The sequence below is a fragment of the Silene latifolia genome, chromosome Y, assembly GCF_048544455.1.
Source record: "Silene latifolia isolate original U9 population chromosome Y, ASM4854445v1, whole genome shotgun sequence".
NCBI classification, from domain to species: Eukaryota; Viridiplantae; Streptophyta; class Magnoliopsida; order Caryophyllales; family Caryophyllaceae; genus Silene; species Silene latifolia.
Window position 1 is genome coordinate 204,029,480 of NC_133538.1, and position 19,200 is coordinate 204,048,679.

At 38.4% G+C, this 19,200-nt stretch overlaps 2 protein-coding genes across 3 annotated transcripts; both read right to left on the reverse strand.

Annotated features, from left to right (window-relative positions):
* Nucleotides 1-473: 473 nt before the first annotated feature.
* Nucleotides 474-6,413, reverse strand: LOC141634357 (calcium-transporting ATPase 4, endoplasmic reticulum-type-like). 2 transcript variants are annotated; one of them, XM_074446562.1, is made up of 9 exons: nucleotides 6,156-6,413; nucleotides 4,563-5,990; nucleotides 4,218-4,287; nucleotides 3,996-4,117; nucleotides 3,283-3,561; nucleotides 2,809-3,186; nucleotides 2,416-2,525; nucleotides 1,510-1,738; nucleotides 474-1,396 (listed from the first exon to the last, which is right to left on the reverse strand). In XM_074446562.1, exons 2-9 carry the CDS (start codon nucleotides 5,982-5,984, stop codon nucleotides 812-814), a joined length of 3,195 nt encoding a protein of 1,064 aa, XP_074302663.1. In that variant the 5' UTR covers nucleotides 5,985-5,990; nucleotides 6,156-6,413; the 3' UTR covers nucleotides 474-811. The 2 variants fall into 2 exon arrangements, with proteins under 2 accessions (XP_074302663.1, XP_074302664.1); XM_074446563.1 differs by having other exon boundaries at nucleotides 4,563-6,028; nucleotides 6,156-6,295.
* An 11,160-nt stretch (nucleotides 6,414-17,573) lies between these two features.
* LOC141629881 (uncharacterized) lies at nucleotides 17,574-18,617 on the reverse strand. The gene has a single exon (XM_074442804.1). It carries the CDS (start codon nucleotides 18,615-18,617, stop codon nucleotides 17,574-17,576), a length of 1,044 nt encoding a protein of 347 aa, XP_074298905.1.
* Between the last annotated feature and the right edge of the window lie 583 nt (nucleotides 18,618-19,200).

Here is a 19,200-nt window from a genome sequence, read left to right on the forward strand (position 1 = left end):
TGCTGAAAAACTTGGTTCTCGCTTTCCGCATACTATTTACCAACAATTAGGCTTTTGACACTCGGTCTTATGGTCACATTTTGTGAAACTGATCCAATTAACTATATACCTTTTCCTTTTACTCCTTCACTCATCAACTCAAGTATAAAGTCCCCAATTTAATTCTCATATAGGTCTAATTACCTCTAATAGTATTATCACAAGACGGCTATTCACTACCTAATTTATGCCTCAGTTAAAAACAGATGTTGAGATTCACAACAATATTACATACAATACACACAATACACGTGAATTTGTTGTCCTCGCAAAGAGAAGCAACACAATATGGCAAGTAAATTTCATCGATACCAAAACCAAGGCAACGGAATGAAAAAAATTATATAGAGTGAAAATAAAATGTCGTAAGAAAACTCAACCATAAAACAGCACTCCAAAAATCCATGAACGAAACACAATTCACAACTGATTACTGATGCTGGAATTTTACTGATTGCATTGCTTGTTAAATGTTAAAATTCAATACAGACTACCGGTAGCGGTCCAACAACATCTTAATCTGCCACAATATTCTCAATGTTAGGTCGGAAGAAATCAAATGCAACCATGTTTTCTCCTCAGCGAGTTCTATGAATACTTCTACATTTGTTCTACTTAGGATCCAATAAAATATTCGGGTTGAAAATCAACCCAATAAAGTGCCAAATTAGCAAAAAAAAAAATCAAGGGAAACTGACATTGAAGTTCCACAACAGAGTACAGACCTTAAAACATCCAATAGGGAGTCTCTGCTGATAGAAACATTTTTTTCTCACTCCGCCTTGGTTTTAGGAATTCTTCCTGATTGTGATCTCTGCAATCCAGAAGTACACCGTCCAATGAACTTAAGAATTTCGTCAATTAAAATAACTGGAAGAGAACAAAGCAACACGAGCAGCCATTCGTTCAAGCTGAGAGGAACAATGCCAAACACTTTGGCAAAGAACGGCACATATAGGATCATGAAATGCAGGCCAAAGGATATAGACATAGCTAGAAGCAGCCACGGGTTAACCCATGGAGGCATAGTCACTAGGCTGCCATCTTCAGAAAGAGCATTTAGAGAATTAAACATCTCAATGGCAACCAAAACGGAAAGGGATAAGGTCATAGCTTTGATTTTCCCAGATTCGAAGTAGTCACAAGGATTTGCATCAAATATGAACGTTTGAGCTCCAGCCGTGAAGGGTGAAGCTGTGAAATTCTCCCATGAACGGCATTGACCCCAATTTGCAAGCTGAGAACAGGTCACTAGACTGTGACCATCTTGGCTAAGGTCAACACCCATGAATGATCCGTGGGTGTACCAAATGATGAAAATACCTACAGTTGCCAACCCAACATAAAGTCCAATCACCTGCATTAAAGTAAAAACTAATTAATATAAACTACAGGCAGTCAAATTAGTGTGGACGCTCCAGATTCACCGCTCACAATGGATTACTGGAAACAGAAAGGCAGATCACTTACTAAGTAGCGGAATAGAGTCCAAGCATTGATTAAGGAGTCGTCACTCCTTCGTGGAGCTTTCTTCATTATATCTTTGTCAGGGGGATTGAATCCCAAAGCCGTGGCTGGGGGGCCATCAGTAACAAGGTTGACCCACAGAAGCTGAACAGGGATAAGACCTTCCGGAATTCCCAGAGCAGCTGTGAGGAAAATTGATGCAACCTCGCCAATATTTGACGATATCATATACCTGTCATTGCATGGAAAGAATAAATTAAAGACCAAAAAGGTACTCGCTTCATCTCGTATTTATTTTCTCGATTTGGCTAGATGTAATATTTAGAATTTAGTGACAAAACATCACTGTTACCCCCACGATTCCTTGACCTTAGAGATACCACATTAGCTTACAATCTCCTCAGTAGAGCATGTTACTTGGCTAGGATAGTATAAGTTCACAATTATTCTTTAATAGATTTAGAAAGAAAGGGAACAGATATTTTGGGACAAACCAAAAAGGAAATGGAAAGGAGGGAGTACAAACAACAGCCTGCACCCATGCACCTTCAGGTATTATCAGAAGAGAGACAAAGAATGGCATGACTAAGATCCAAGACAAGCACATTGGTCATTTGCAAATGAAACTCGATAGGGGACTTGGGACACACCACAAGATGACAAGGAGCCTCCTAAGGTTTCAGCAATTCTCAGAAATTGTTAAAATGTAATCACTAGCAGTCACACTGATCATTTCTTTTACAGCTTGAAAGCACTAAATCACATGTGCAAATAGTCACCTGGTAAGCAACTGACGACAAATTTGTTTTACTAATAGCTCATTATCCTCCAATGATGTGACAGTATGAGTGCATGAAACAAAAAAAACAAAAAAAACAAAAAAAAAAAAAGTACTAATAGAAGTGGTACCTAATGAAAGCTTTCATGTTATTATAAATTGATCGTCCTTCAGCCACAGCAGAAACTATAGTACTGAAATTGTCATCTGCCAGCACCATGTCAGAGGCTTCTTTTGCAACCTGGTAAAGTAGGCAAAAGGTTGGATGAAAACAATAAGGAATCATAGCTGAAAGCCTCGAACCATGATTTCAAAGAAGTAAATGTTGGTGAACTTTGGCCTGGACGCTGGTACGAACTTTTGCCTGAGATAAAGGCTTAAGTAGCAAGACAAAGCAGAAGAAAGGAAGAAATCTATCTTCATCCACAAAAGGGAGAAAAACATAGCAAGACTTGAATCATGTGTTTTAATTAAAAAAAAAAAATCACTCTTAAAGAGACTTGAATTGAGATAAAAACACAAACCTCGGTTCCAGCAATGCCCATAGCTATTCCAATATCAGCAAGCTTCAATGCTGGTGCATCATTCACTCCATCACCAGTCATTGCAACCACTTCACCATCCTCTTTCAGCAACCTTACAATGTCTTGCTTATGCCTCGGCTCAGCCCTGGAGAAAAGCAAACCACCAGACTTTCTCAGATGACTTTTCTTGTCATTAAGCTCCATGAACTCTCTTCCTGTAAAGCTTCTTGAGCTAATGTCTTCGTGAGACCCAAAAACACCAATCTCTCGACAGATAGCCTCTGCTGTGTTCTTGTTGTCTCCTGTGATCACCATCACTCTAATACCAGCAGCTCTGCAGTCCTCGATAGCTTGACGCACCTCTTTGCGTGGAGGATCCTTTTTAAAAAATGATAACGTCAAGAGTCAATTATATAGCTTACAAAATGGACCTAAAAAAATTACAATCTAAGACCTATCATGAGCAAAACATACTCTTAAGCCAGCAAAACCAACAAAGATGAGGTTGCTCTCAATGGCAGGGTAGTTGGATGGAGTGAGTAAAAGGTCATGGGCTGGGTGATCATCGCCATCATAAGTGGCAAATTCAGCAAGGTCATCCTTGTATGCAAATCCAAGACAACGTAAGGCACTGCTGGACATTTCATGTAAACAGTCTAATATTGCACGTTTCGTATTCTGGTCCAACGCTAGAATAGAGCCATCAATCAACTGTATAAAGGAGCTTCTCTCTAATAAATTCTCCACAGCACCCTGCCAGAACAACATTTAACAATAAAGTTTACGTCTCTCAGTACATCTACAAGGCTCCTTGATGATAAATTCTCTTTTCCCTACAAATAGCGTTACCAAGCAGGGACGTCCGCAGTATAACATGGAAAAAGGTTTCAGTAAATCAATGATTTAGCTGAGGGGACAAAAGTATGTGGAGTATGGTTTCTCTTGAAAATCTATGAGTGGCGTAGAAATTATGAAAATTATTGTACAATAAAAAAGAGAGAGACGGTTAAGGAAGCGGATCAACCATAAAATATCAAGAGGTTCAATCAACATGCGTCTAGCAACCCAGTAGAGCTCAACTTGAGTCTTCTGAACTTCTCAGTGATTCATTTTATAATACGGTGTATAGTGTTGTTATAAAACAAAGAAATTTTTAATAATTAACAGCAATGTGCAGAATCAGGTACCTTTACTAGCAACGTATTCTTCCCAGAGCCTGAAGCAACAATGACACCCATTGACTTCCTATCACGGTCAAACTCAAGAGTGGCAATACGACGCTCAGAAGAACTCCATGCTCGGCAGCAGGCTTAAGTAAGAGCAAGTATAATATACAGTGAGCATATCAAAAATGAAATCATAAAGAACAAAGAGCATTAAGTAAACCAACAAAAATCAATATCACGTACATAGCAAATCGTCAGAACTCGAAGACGACCGCGCCAATCCTTTAGGCAGCCCCATTTTCTCAACCATAACCTGATTGAAAAAACCAACGTCATATTTCGCTCCATACTATTCTACGTACATAGTCAATATGTGTTCCTGCGCAAACCCAGACACGAATAACAGGAACAAAGAAGAAATCACTCAGTGATCACCTCAAAATTCAACTCTCAATACTTTCAGATGAGAGCTTTGGCCTCATTTAGTTTCGATTTAGATTCACAAAAAAGCGTCGTGTCAACTGTCATTAGTGTAAATAAAAATAAGCAAAAAAGCCAAAAGGTATATCAAAAATTTGGTAGTCTCACCTTTAACGCAGCCTCAGTAGGCATACCGCTAGCAACGAAGTGACTATCAGATTGTTCGACCCCAGCATCATTGCAAATAACTGCAACTTTAGCAATCATTTGAAGATTTTCATCCATATTGCTAGGCCAATCCTGTATCCCTCCATCAGCAGGATTATAAGTGGTCCCCTCCACATTGAAGGTCCTAAGAGCATCTCCCCTGGGACCCATGGCAACCAGTTTTGACACCGCCATCTGATTAGTGGTCAAAGTACCGGTCTTGTCTGAACAAATGACAGTTGTGCAACCCAGGGTCTCGACACTTGGCAACTTTCTAACCAAAGCATTCTTCTGAGCCATCTTTCGTGTTCCAAGGGCTAAGCAAGTCGTAATAACCGCAGGTAACCCTTCAGGGATTGCAGCAACAGCAAGTGCTACAGCAATCTCAAAGTAATAAGTACACTTCTCAAACGAGAATTTGAAGTTCGTGGGCCACCAACCATCATCAACATATTCCCAGGTAAGGAAATACTTGACATTGATCATCCAAACCAATGCGCAAATAACACCAATGATCGCAGTCAACATTTCACCAAATTCATTCAGCTTCTTCTTTAACGGAGTGTCTTCCTCATTCTCCGAAGCCTCTTGTATTTGGGAATGCACCTTCCCTATTTCAGTACTCATACCCGTATTTGTAACCAAACAAATACAATTCCCATTGACAACAGTAGTCCCAGCGAAAACCATACATTTTTTACCCTGAATATCCGTGTCTTCTGACACAGGTTTCACAGTCTTACTCACAGCTTCACTCTCACCAGTCAACGAACCCTGCTCAACCCTCAAAGTCGAGCTAATCAAACCAATAACCCGCATATCAGCAGGCACCTTATCACCAACCCTAAGCTCGACAATATCACCAGGAACCAACTCTTTCGCAGGTAAATTAGCATCTTTTTTCCCATCCCGAATGACAGAAGCATGTTCAGATTGAATCTCCTTTAAGGCCTCCAACGCTTTCTCGGCATTACTCTCTTGCCACACACCAACAAAGGCATTAACAATCAAGATCAAGAATATAACCAACGGCTCAACAAACGCCGTAATCCCCATCTCTCCACCTTCATCACCATCATACCAAGCCAACACAAACGAAACCACCGCAGCACAAAGCAAAATTCTAACTAAAGTATCATTAAACTGGTCGAAAATCAATCTCCAAATCGACGGTCCGTCGTGTTTATCCAATTCATTTAATCCATAAATTTCCTTTCTTTTTTCGACCTCATCGGTCGATAATCCGACATTACGACTAACTCCATACTTATCCTCACACTCTTTGACATCTCTAGCCCATGCCGGAAACAAATCGCTAGATTTAATTAACTTTTTACTCGATTCCTCGCGTTTTTTAACATTATCCTCCCCTCCTTTCCCCATTTACTCCTGAAAATTAACCGAATACAATCAATCAATAACAAGATCTGCAAAATTCATAAACCCTAGACAATAATTAAACACAAAAGGATGAAATCATAACAATATGAAAAGCAATAATGAATAAAATTGAGTAAAAGTAAAAAAGCAAGAGTGGGTGGAATTGAGAATTACCTCCGAATTGATGGTGAAATTGAGATGGAAGATAAAAAGTCAAAGAAATAATAGTAATAATTGAATTGAATTCTAAGTAATCACGGTTGGAATTATTCTGATTTCTGATTCTGAAGAATGAGATTGTGATTTGTGAAGTTGATTAAGTGAAGGAGGAGATCCGAATTTATAAGAGAATAAACCCGGGAGGTTGAGTGGGCTACTTGGGTTTTGTTTCCGGGTTTCACAACAGAACTTTTTCTCTATCTAATCCAAACTACCGTTTAATTGAGAAAAAACCAATCTTTAACATCATTTAATTTTTTTTTTTTGAAGGGAACATCATTTAATTTTGTGAAAATTGTTACTTACCACCTACTATTTATCGTATTTTACAAATTACCACCTTGTATTTCGTTTATTACAAATAACCACCTACATTACACTGTATATATCCGAACTCCCACCATATTTTATTCCCGAACATCATTTAGCATAATTCCCGACTACTTAAGTTAATAAACTATAAAAAGACCAAAATACCCTTATCTTAATTCATTCAAAACACCCACTAACACCTAAAACTAATAGAGTAAACAAACATCATTCATTCACCAACACCCCAATAATTCATTCATCCTCATCATCAAATTGGCAATCACCAAAAAAATTATCATCAAACCGGATTGTTATTCCCCACCACCACCACCAAACTCAAAGCACCGCTTGCCACCACCACATCAAAAACCCCGCCCTTATCTTCAAATCCTCCACTGAACCTCCCGAAATACCCACCTCAACCTATGAGACCGTCTTCATCACCACCCACAAAAACCCTAAATCCAGGTATTTCGTGGGTTCGGGCCGATGGTAGCGAGTAGCGACAAGTTGGAGATTGACTAGTGGTGAGGAAGAGGATGGTGGAGTTGTATAATGTGGAAAGATGATAGCATTTCAAGGTCAATTAATATCATATAATTATGTGAGTTTCAGTACGAATCTAAGATTATCCATAAAAAATGGGGGAAACTGGAAAAAAAGAAAGAAAAGAATGAATGGTTAGGAAACTCGATCAAAAAACAATGAATGGTTCCTGATCTCATATTCATTATGTGAGTTTCTCAAACTATGTCAAAAAAATGAATGGTTCCTGATCATATCATATTCATTTTGGCATATGGAGTTGGAATCTCGATCAACAATTGAATGGTTCTGGAAACTGGTTTGAGGAGTAATTTGATTGATGGTAATGACTGTTTGGAGTTTGATTGTATTGTATTATTGAGGTTGAGGAGTTTGGTTTTGTTTGTGGTTTAATTATATGGTAATGAGTGTTTAGAGTGGATAAAAGTAAGGGTATTTTGGTCTTTCTATAATATATTAACTTGAGGAGTCGGGAATTATGTTAAATGATGTTCGGGAATGAAATATGGTGGGAGTTCGGATATATACAGTGTAATGTAGGTGGTTATTTGTAATAAACGAAATACAAGGTGGTAGTTTGTAAAATACGATAAATAGTAGGTGGTAAGTAACAATTTTCACTTTAATTTTTAGTAAACCCAAGCCATTATTTACCTCTTATGACCAGTTTCTCAACAGGTTATTGTTTATTTTTTTTATTTTTTTATTTTTTCTGTTTCTGGTTCTTTTTATATTTTCTTCATCCTTTTTTATTTCATCAATCTTCATTCTGTCTCCTAATTCTTCATATCTTATCATTCTTTATCATCATCATATGCTCATCCCTACCCTTATCTCCATACCATAATAGCCACTTAAGATCGCTGCTGCATCGTGGATCACTTGCCTCCTAAATTTGATACTCTTTTGGGAAAAAAGAGAATGCCGACCAAGGAGAATGAGGGGACAAAGGGTGATGGTGGTTGGCGAAGGTCTTCCGCAAAGCTTAATTAACCTAGAATTTCCCCTATTTTTAGCCAAATCCCAGATCTATCAGGTCACAAACCCTAATTATCTTTACACAAACCCTAATTTACTACTAACCCACACATCTCCTGCATTAATCGGGAATTCGGCCAAGAAAGAGGTGTAACAAAAGGCGAATTTTGGTGAAGAATAATGAATTTGAAAATATCTGAAACTTGTAATAACATGGCACTCAAACTTCATGATTGATTTCGCAAAGATGAAGCTTCCTGATTGATTTAGGTTTGTTGATCGAACAAGTTAGGAATTAATTTAGGGGTTTTGAATTATTAGGGTTTTAAGAGGAATAAACATGTTGGTGAAATAAGGCTTATGAAAATGAGGAAGTTTCACAGGTTAATATGGTTTAGGAAACCGGTTGTCAAAGTTGTCATTCCACGAGTTTACTAAAAGTTAAATGATGTCAAAGATTGGGTTTTTCTCGGTTAAACTGTGGTTTGGATTATTCCCATGAAATAACCCTTAGTTTTAAAAAGGGAAAGGATATCTATATTTTGTTGCCGTACAAAATATAATTTGTTATATTTTCCACGGGTTTGGGTTTCCAAGCTTAAGGAAATCAAATCGATGTCAACAACTGAATTTGTGATACACATTACTTGCTTCGTGCCGGCTACTGGGGGTTTTGTTTCGTTTATGTTGTCAACCCGGCCGACTCAAACGAGTTATGAAAAAACAATCTCTCAATAACTTATCGAAAGATCATCTTTTTAAAAACTTTATATTGTACTTCCTCCTATTCTAAATAAATGTCCCATTTGTCATTTCCGTCAATTCACATAACTGTCTCATTTGCCATATTTGAACATGATTAATGACGTTTCTACCCTTTGCTATTTTGTTTATTTACAATCCATACCATCCCTAACCCAACCTATTAATAAACTAACCCAGCCCACTAATCATCCCTTTCCCTAATTAACCCAGCCCAATCCTTAATACCTCCCACCTTATATTGCATCCCCTTCCTCTGAAACCCTAATTCTCTCTCTTCCGCCTCACAATTCCTCTCTTTATCTCTCATCCGTCTCTCAAATCCTCTCATAATCTTCATCACATATGTGAACGATCTTAATTTCTTCATCAAAATTGCATCTCCTCTTTTAATCTTCATGAAAAAATTGATCTGATTCACAAAATTTTTACTTCGCCTTTGATTAATTTCAAAAAAAATGGAAAAAATTGATGTTTTTTCTGGTGATTTTGATCTTCGTCGTATGGAGAAGATCTATGAAGATTTATATCTAAATGAGGGTGAGATGGAGATGGAAGATGAGAAGTTGATGAAAGATCGTCTGATGTTGTTGCATGTCGCTCAATCGGGCCTGTAACAATCGTGGATGAGGGGAGGGAGCGGTGGTTAGAAAAGCGTCAATATCTATAGAACAGAATGCGGTTTATGGAAGAACTATGTAGAATCTGGCCTAAGTTTGGGGTTTTATTAGAGTATGAGAATGAGGAGAAAGCGAAGAAGGAATCATTTGATGTTGCATGTAAAATTGGCGATCCTTCTAATTCAGACCTTGAATTAGATCCAGAGGCCATACGAAAAAATCCAGTTATTACTAGTTGGTTTATAAAGGAGCTTTCTAAGTATTGGCCTGGTTTTGATCTTACACACGAAGACGAATCGTTAGGAGGTTGATTTCTTATTCCCTGTATTTAATTTTTTAAACTGTTTTTTTTTTGAATGGACTAGTGATGATATCATTTTTGGCCGTATATACTCTGTTTCATCTTATTTTATCTACCCAGTGATCTAATGTTGAGGGTAGTTGGTTGGTTATCAATGTCGTTGTTCATATACAATGCCACCACCTTTTGTAGTGATGAGGCTGTGTATGTACAACAACATTGAAGAGTTTTGTTTACAAAAGCTTATTGTACTCATTTGATCATTTCTGAAGTTAATATCCTAATTAGTGTCAATGACTGAATAGTACAAAAGAGTTGCAAAGTTCTACATTAAAACTGAATACAGTCAGAAGATCTTCTTCAGTGTGACCTTCTTGATTGTTTGATTTGCTTGCTTCTTGCTTGATCTGCGCAAAAAATTGACTTTGATAACATATCCAGTCTTTGATAACTTCTAATAGTCCAAAATGGTTGATATTGATGATGTTAAATTCTGCTTGTTCATTCCCCTGCACATAAATCTACGAACCAACTAATAATGCTACCAACAGGGGGATTGTCCAATGTTGGGTCATTACTACCTTCACCTTGTAATACTACGGATTTCTTAAGCTTGTACTCGACCGAATAGAGCCTACTCGGCCAAGTAGTGTAGGTTGTGTAGTCTGTTTGGCTACTGCCGAGGAATACCCGGCCGAGTATGATGAATACCAACAGGGGGATTGTCCAATGTTGGGTCATTACTACCTTCACCTTGTAATACTACGGATTTCTTAGGCTTGTACTCGACCGAATAGAGCCTACTCGGCCGACTAGTGTAGGTTGTGTAGTCTGTTTGGCTACTGCCGAGGAATACCCGGCCGAGTATGATGAATACTCGACCGCGTAGAGGATACTCGGCCGAGTATACTCTATACTCGGTCGAGTATCCGGTCTGGCGAATAATATTTCAGCGGTTTGATTCGGGAGTAATTAGGGATTATATATTCGATAATCAGTTTCTAAAACGACATTTGCAAACCTAATCAAACCTACGACACTCTAATCACTCCCAAATCTCTCCTCTGTATGTGTGGACATCGTAGTTATTGCATTCAATCTTTCATTCTTTCGCCGGTAAGTCTTTATCCCTATGTTGTTGATGATTAATTCTAGGGTTGTCTTTATTCATGAATTGGGGGAAATTGGGTTTTGCAGTTAGTGATTGGAATTATATGATTGTTTTTGTAGGTGACGATGTGGTAATTGTTATGCATTTGTATGGTTGATTGCAGCGTAAGCGGATTGCGAAAAGGTAGGGTTTTCCCTACTCAGTACTATTAATTGATTGAGATTGCATATGTTTTATAATTGTTGTTATCTGCTGATCATCGGAGGATGGGTGTTGTGGGGATGGTGCTGATGTGGTTGTGTTGTGACGGTTGTGGTGTTGTGACAGTTGTGATGTTGTGTGTGTGTGATTGTGGTGGATTCACTGGCGGCGAGGATTACCTGTTGCGATGGGTAATCTGGCAGGGCTACACACTTCGGTGTGTAGCCAGTTACTGTGTGAGATTGGGAGACCGGGGATGGAGGATGATCAGCTGGTTGTATTGTTTGTTGTCTTATATTGCTTGAATAGTACTGACCCCGTGTTGCTCTTTGTAAAACCCGCGGTGATCCATTAGGGGATGGTGAGCAGATTGTGACAGGTAATGCAGATGTTAGTTATGGGACCGTCATGGGGAGTCATCACGTCAAGTCTAGCTTCCGCTGTTATGAGTTTAGATGTCTTAGATTTCAATTGTTTTGAGACCTTGTACTTTTATTTTGAGTTGGTCTGAGATAATGTAATCGCTAACTCTTTATACTTTAATAGATGTGTTTGTGGATTGTTACTTTTGATATATACTTACCTCGAGCAACCGAGATGGTAACAGCCTTTTATGTTACGGTAGTCCTTGGTAAGGTACCTTGGTATGAGGGGATGTTACAAAGTGGTATCAGAGCCGACGATTCCGGCACCTAAAACAAATGAACCCAATGAACTTAGGGATTCTAAATAAAATGAACTCGGGGAGAGTTGTTTGGAGCTACCGCAAAGACTTGGGAGACGTCCTGAAGTCGCATTAAGGCCCTTACGATCTCAAGCCGGTCACATGGGGGGAAACTGTTGTATGCTTGAGTCATGTGAGTTTGATATCTATATTTTGAATCTTGTGCATGGTGGATGAAATGATTAAAGAAGTGGAATGTGATAGTTGTTGAAAGATGCACCGAGGATTGTTGATGTTAAACTTTGAGCATGAATATGATGGCATGTTAAGTGTTGGAACATGGTAAAATATGAAAGGTGAATTGTGAATTTGTATCTGATTGATATTGAGCATGAATAATGTGATCATGTTACCTGTTTAATACAATCTTGAGCATGAAGTATGGTAGTGGTACATGTGCATATGAACATGATGATGTTAATGCTTGATTGTTGGTAGTAGCATATGGTTACGGGCAGGTGTCTATATACATGAACGTATGATAAGAGTTCAATTGTGTACTGGTTTCTTGAAGTATTGAGTTGTTGTTGTTGCCTTATGCATGTTCAAATTGTTTTGATTTAGGAAATTTGATTTGTATGATGATCGATTATGGAAGGGTTGTCTTAAAACTGTCATAAGTTGAGTTATAGAAATGATATTGCTGTAATTCCAATTGGAGGTGATATCTTGTCTTCTTACGATTCTAACGATAGGTTACACGCCCAAAACGACCAAGTAACGAGTGAGATATGACTATTTTACGAAAACTGGACGATGCTGAGAATTGTGTTGGTACTCGACCGAGTAAAGTAATACTCGACCAAGTAAGGGCTACTCGGCCGAGTATTCCCAATACTCGACCGAGTAATCCTCTGTGATAATTACGTTCGCTTCTGGAGTCGAAAACTTAATATAGTTACTCGACCGAGTATCCTGTACTCGACCTAGTATGCTATGTACTCGACCGAGTACCTCAGTGGGCGGCTATTTTGAGTCGGTGGCTATATTTTTACCTTAATTTTTAAGTCGGTGGCTATGTTCTTACATTTTTTTTGAGTCGTGGGGTATGTGCACACGTATATTTTGAGTCTTAACGCATTATTTTATATATACGACGGTCTTGATACGTAAGTTACCAAATGCTATGATAGGGAGGATGTCAGCGTATGAGGGATAGGTGTTGGATATAAAGGACATGAGTTATATGTTGTTGTGAGGGATAGTGGAACAAGAAAAGAGTAGATAGATGAGCTAATCGAGACAAGGAGCATGTTTTGTGAGATATGATGAGTGATATAGTCGTGGGTTGAGTAATATAAAAGTAAGTGCATATGGGCAAGGGTGATGTAAGTGTAAAGAAACGTGAGAATGAAAGATTGAGATGAGGGATACGAATTGTGGCGTATTGGGATGTGTAAGGATTTATGGAGGGAGACGGTTTGGATTGAGTTGCTTAAGGATATATGTGATAAAAGGTCGCTATAGAGAGATGGAACGAATAGTGTATAGTGAGGTCAAGTTATGCCGCGATGAGTAGACTGTGGTTGATTTGGGAATTTGGAATATCAAGGGGTGAGCCTAGTGTGTAATTCTTTGGGAAATTAACGGTATGAGGTAAATTTTTGGTCTTCTAGAGATACGAAAGGGAGATGCGACTAATTGAAGAGTAACTGTTACTGTGTGGACTTGATGGTGACAAGGGAAGTGAGAAGAAAGATAGGAGAGGATAAATGATAAGAAGAATGATAAGATATTAATATGAATTAAGGGAATTAGAGTTGTGGAGCTATGGAAAAATAAACAAATTACTAAAGAGTTAGGTAGAAAGAGAAAGGAGATGAATTATTAATTGGTATTATTGAGTAAAAAGGGGGAAATAAGGATGGAAGTAATTGAGAGAATGTTGACCGGAGTTAAGGAGCGTGAAGGTAGGAAATTATGGAAATGTACTATAGTCTCACTAGAGGGTGTGAGTTAATGGTTATATAAGAGAGTAGGACGACATGTTAGCCGTGAGTTTTGAGGTATTAATGGAATGAGAAGCTTGTAGAGTGTTTGCACGATATGAGACTTTGATGGAGAGTTAGGTAACGATATGATAAAGGATAGAATTGGGAATAATGTTGAGGTAGATTTTGTTGATGGATTGGATGTTCGTTATTTAGGATGATAACCAAAGAGAGGAAACGGAATGTCATATTAAGAGGTGATAGTAAGAGAGTGGTCACATGAAGGATGTTGGTGTCATAGTATTGTTACTAGTGGTTGAGGATGATGTTACTTTAGGGAAGTTAGTTGTTCTAATGAGGTTGATTTATTGAGGTGATTAGTATGTTTGGTTGTGAGGGAGTATAAGATGTGGATATATGAGGTGTTCGCTCGAAGTTGGGTACTGACGTTTTGGCTACATTTGCCAGAGGGTGATAATTGTGTGTATGAGAGGATATGTTATGAAAGGCACCCGAGTTAAGTCCGGACGAGAGGTATTCATTGTCAAGTGGTAACTTACGTGCTCAGGATTGGCTAGCTAGATTCGATTATGGGTCCATAAGGTGTGTAAAATTTTGTGTGAGGTCCTGGCCTCACGAGTAATGGTGTGGCATGATAGTTACGAGACGTTATATATGTGTTCCGCATCATATGTTATACTTATATGTGTATGCATGATATCTGTGAGTAATGGTGTGAGGTTCCAGCCTCAAGAGTCATGGTATGGATAACATTCATAAGGTTGGTATTTGTGATCCCGTCTAATATGCTGCGTCGTGATCTGGTAGAGCAGTTTTAATAAAGTCTTGTGGTCAAGGAAGTCTTTGAGTCGGTGTTATGAGATTGTAAAAGTTGTGATGGCTATCGATGTGGTTTTGTGCACTGTGCACGGTAATCCGTGTGGTGATACGGGTATTTTCATGTTGTCACATAATGTTGTTTGCTGTTAGTGTCGGTGTTGGCATATCGAGTGTTGTTTTGTTTGTTAATGTTTCTTATCAGTTTCGGCTTCGGATTGGAGGTAGAGTGGGATATGAAAGAGAGTTGGGTATGGTTTTGTTGTTGTCATGATATAGTAATATTATGTTAATGGGACTCAGTAGTGAGAGGTTGTTGGTGTACTTTTGATCTTGTTTTAGATGAGGCATTGGTGGACATAGTTGTAGCAAGAGTTTGTGGAGCATGTGTGGTATTGAACTGGAACTACATGTGGTTTAGCACCTTTTATGGGACAAAGTGAGTACGAGTTTTGAGACTTAGTATCATGTCAAGTTAAGGGAGTAGTGGTAATAAAGAAGATGAACTTGAGAAGCTAATGTAAGTATGTGTAACACTTGAGGATTGTGAGATAAGATTGTGGAGATGAGTGTATATGTATATAGAAGTATGTCGTGTTGTGGTAATGTAGAAGAGATGGAGTAGTGGTTATATTGAGGATTTTATGATATATGTTATGGGAATCTTTGAATAATTGGAGGCACGAGAACTGTTAAAGAAAGAGAGTCCTGGATATAGGAATGGTTATAGGTGTTGAGGTTATAGTGGGTTATCGTTGTCATGCAGTAGTAATGAGGATTATGGGAGGTATAGCAAAGGACCTAGTATTAGTGAGTTACGAGGACGTAACATTTATCTTAAGAGGAGTACGATGCGACAAGAGAGTGTGATGGTCATACAGGTTGCAATTGGAAGTTTGAGTGTTGGTGCAGAATAAGGATGGATTTGTGTGATTGCCGATTTTATTACAGGTAATGGCAGTGCTCGTAGTAGTATGATGTTTATGAGTGAGAGTAACGGATTGTGTGAGGAGGTTTATGTGTGTGAGTAAACTTCGAGGACGAAGTTCGTTTTAAGGGTGGTAGAATGTAACATTCCGTTTTGATGGTTGATCTTGTCCGGTGGATTGTCTCGGTAATTGAGGATGTTAGTGAGTGTAATGAACTAAGATAGAGTTGGCAACATTTAGGTTGTGGGTATCCAATAGTATTAGGGAGTTAGTATTGGGAGGCTATGCTATAGTTGAGACGATATCGTGAGCCATGTTGTGGAAGGAAGAGTGGTTGGTGGAGTTAGTGTTAGGGGTCCATGTTTTATAGGTTGGGTTGGAACTTCGGGGACGAAGTTCTTTTTAAGGAGGGAAGACTGTAATACTACGGATTTCTTAGGCTTGTACTCGACCGAGTAGAGCCTACTCGGCCGAGTAGTGTAGGTTATGTAGTCTGTTTGGCTACTACCGAGGAATACCCGGCCGAGTATGATGAATACTCGACCGAGTATACTCTATACTCGGTCGAGTATCCGGTCTGGCGAATAATATTTCAGCAGTTTGATTCGGGAGTAATTAGGGATTATATATTCGATAATCAGTTTCTAAAACGACATTTGCAAACCTAATCAAACCTACGACACTCTAATCACTCCCAAATCTCTCCTCTGTGTGTGTGGACATCGTAGTTATCGCATTCAATCTTTCATTCTTTCGCCGGTAAGTCATTATCCATATGTTGTTGATGATTAATTCTAGGGTTGTCTTTATTCATGAATTGGGGGAAATGGGGTTTTGCAGTTAGTGATCGGAATTATATGAATGTTGTTGTAGGTGACGATGTGGTAATTGTTATGCATTTGTATGGTTGATTGCAGCGTAAGCGGATTGCGAAAAGGTAGGGTTTTCCCTACTCAGTACTGTTAATTGATTGAGATTGCATATGTTTTATAATTGTTGTTATCTGCTGATCATCGGAGGATGGGTGTTGTGAGGATGGTGCTGATGTGGTTGTGTTGTGACGGTTGTGGTGTTGTGACAGTTGTGATGTTGTGTGTGTATGATTGTGGTGGATTCACTTGCGGGAGTGGCTTCATACCCTAGTTCGCCCTCCGTGGAACCCGTAACGGGAGGGGATATGCACATTAAGGGACAGGGATTGTTAGTCGCTCGTTGATGAGCTGGACTAGGTGGGGATGGGCTGCGGTCACCCTTTGGCGGCGAGGATTACATTGCGATGGGTAATCTGGCGCGGCTACACACTTTGGTGTGTAGTCGATTCTTGTGTGAGATTGGGAGACCGGGGATGGAGGATGATCATTTGGTTGTATTGTTTGTTGTCTTATATTGATTTAATAGATCGACCCGTGTTGTTGTTTGTAAAACTGCGGTGATCCATTCGGGGATGGTGAGCGATTGTGACAGTAATGCGGATGTTAGTTATGGGACCGTCATGGGGAGTCATCACGTCAAGTCTAGCTTCCGCTGTTATGAGTTTAGATGTCTTAGATTTCAATTGTTTTGAGACCTTGTACTTTTATTTTGAGTTGGTCTGAGATAATGTAATCGCTAACTCTTTATACTTTAATAGATGTGTTTGTGGATTGTTACTTTTGATATATACTTACCTCGGGCAACCGAGATGGTAACAGCCTTTCATGCTAGGGTAGTCCTTGGTAAGGTACCTTGGTATGAGGGGGTGTTACACACCTGCTTCAGTAATGGTGCCAACAGGTTCAATGTCCCCTGTTGGTTCATTACTGGTGCCACTGGTACTTGCTATATTTTCAGCATTCTCTATCAAACTGTTTAGTGAATTAACTAATTCACTTATAGTGCTTGGATCACCAACATTCTGTACATATTTTATGTATTCTTTCACTAAATCAATGTTAGAATCAAGATATTCAGGCAATAAACCTTGTGCTGCTAGTTTTGACTTATGCATATGTGGAATTGGGTAGTCTATGCCACCTTTTTTTTTTCATTACTTCTAGCATACATGCCTGCAATGTTATCCAGACCTACTTGAGCTTTAGTGCATCTTGTTCTTCATATGCCTTGATTGTGTTGTTGATTAGCTCATCCAATTTGATTGCCTTTTTTTTGTTGGAGAGATTGTATTGACCTAAAAAACCCCAAATCCAAGACATTCAAATCTGGTGAATTGGGTGTTTGATAGGCCAATTCAATCTCCCATCCATCTGATGTTGCTGCCCTTTTAAAATCAAGATCATCATTACTAAAATGTGGACGAGCATTATCTTGTTGAATGATTATGTGTTTACTAACATTAGAAGGCCATTTAACCTTTATAGCTGGCAACACACGATTTATTATCATGTCTTTTGTTACTTGCTTGTTTATAGACTCAATACATTTGGTTTCCATTGTTCCCGCTACTCTATTTTTTGAGTTTCTTTGTGCTGGTATTTCAATAACAAATGGCCATATTCCTATCATTCCATCAAAAATTAATTCACCATTTGACCCATATAATGGTCTACCTACACCACACATGAACATGACCTTTTCTATGAAACTCTTTGATTGTACACACCTATGTGGGTCTGTTTCACCTTTAGCCAAGTAAAACCTTGTAGTAGGTTTAGTTTTAGAAAACCATTTCTCATCCATGTGAATAATATTGCTTTGATCTTTGAAAACAATTCTTTTAGTGTGTTCATGATATACTAAATGTTGTAGACTGAAAATTAATCTAGCAAGTTTGTTTTTATCAGTCAAACCTGGTTTGAGTGCATTTGTGTGTGACCTGATTTGTTTTGACATCACCCATCTTGAAACGGTTGATTGGCTTACACCTAAGTGCGTGGCCAATGAGTGTTGTGTTTTCCTTTCCAGTAGGTCAATTGATTTGAGCTTCTCCTCATCTAAAATTGCTCTTCCCACTTTTTTGCTGCCTTTCTTTTTGCTGCTCACATTGACTGGTAAGGATAAAGCTCTCTGTTTTTGTGCTTCCATCCATAACCTTGTTATTATTTTCCTGTCGACTGAAAACCTTGCTGCCACTTCATTGATAATACCATGTCTTGGTTTTCCATTTATGCTGCTATTCAATAGTGTTTCATTTATTTTTGATCTTTCTAAGTTGGTCCGATTCTTCATTGAATGTTGGTGAATTTTTTGTTTGATAGCTATATATTTGAAAGATGTTTTTTGGACTGAAGTTAGTAAATGAACTCTAATAAATACACCTTCTATTTATAGACCAAAGAACTTTGCACTCTTTTGAATTTTCAGTTTTGGCGCAATTATTTCCCTGTTTGTATTTTGGCTCCATATTTCAATTTTGGTGCCAATTTTAAATCTTGGTGAGTTGGATAGGTAACATTTGGACTGACAATTTGAGTTTACTAGGCTTATGGAACAACTCAAACACGCCAATCAAGATAAGTTGAAGTTAATCTGAAGTCCAATTTTGTCTTTCGATCTTTCAAGTTAGTGCTGTAATTTTTTTTCCGAGTTAATGTATTTTTATTTTAAGTCAGCTGTAATTTTATTTCAAGGTAATGTAATTTTATTATGTAATTTAATTAGAAAATAGAATGTGTAATAATTATACTTTGTCATTTTATTTTTAAGCGAAACCGTTTGTATATCGCAACCGTGTAATGAAAAAATAAAGTTTCAGCTATGTTTGGTTAATTATGGTGGGAAACAAAAGCTGTGTAAAAAAGGAGGGAGTCAT

Bases quoted from the DNA above. Each gene is read 5' to 3' on its own strand.
- LOC141634357 (XM_074446562.1), bottom strand. From the start codon at position 5,984: ATGGGGAAAGGAGGGGAGGATAATGTTAAAAAACGCGAGGAATCGAGT. The intron at 3,562-3,995 runs GTACCTGATTCT...TTGTTCTGGCAG, and splicing joins AGAATACGTTGCTAGTAAAG to GGTGCTGTGGAGAATTTATT. The intron at 1,397-1,509 runs GTAAGTGATCTG...ACTTTAATGCAG, and splicing joins GGACTCTATTCCGCTACTTA to GTGATTGGACTTTATGTTGG.
- LOC141629881 (XM_074442804.1), bottom strand. From the start codon at position 18,617: ATGAAGAATCGGACCAACTTAGAAAGATCAAAAATAAATGAAACACTA.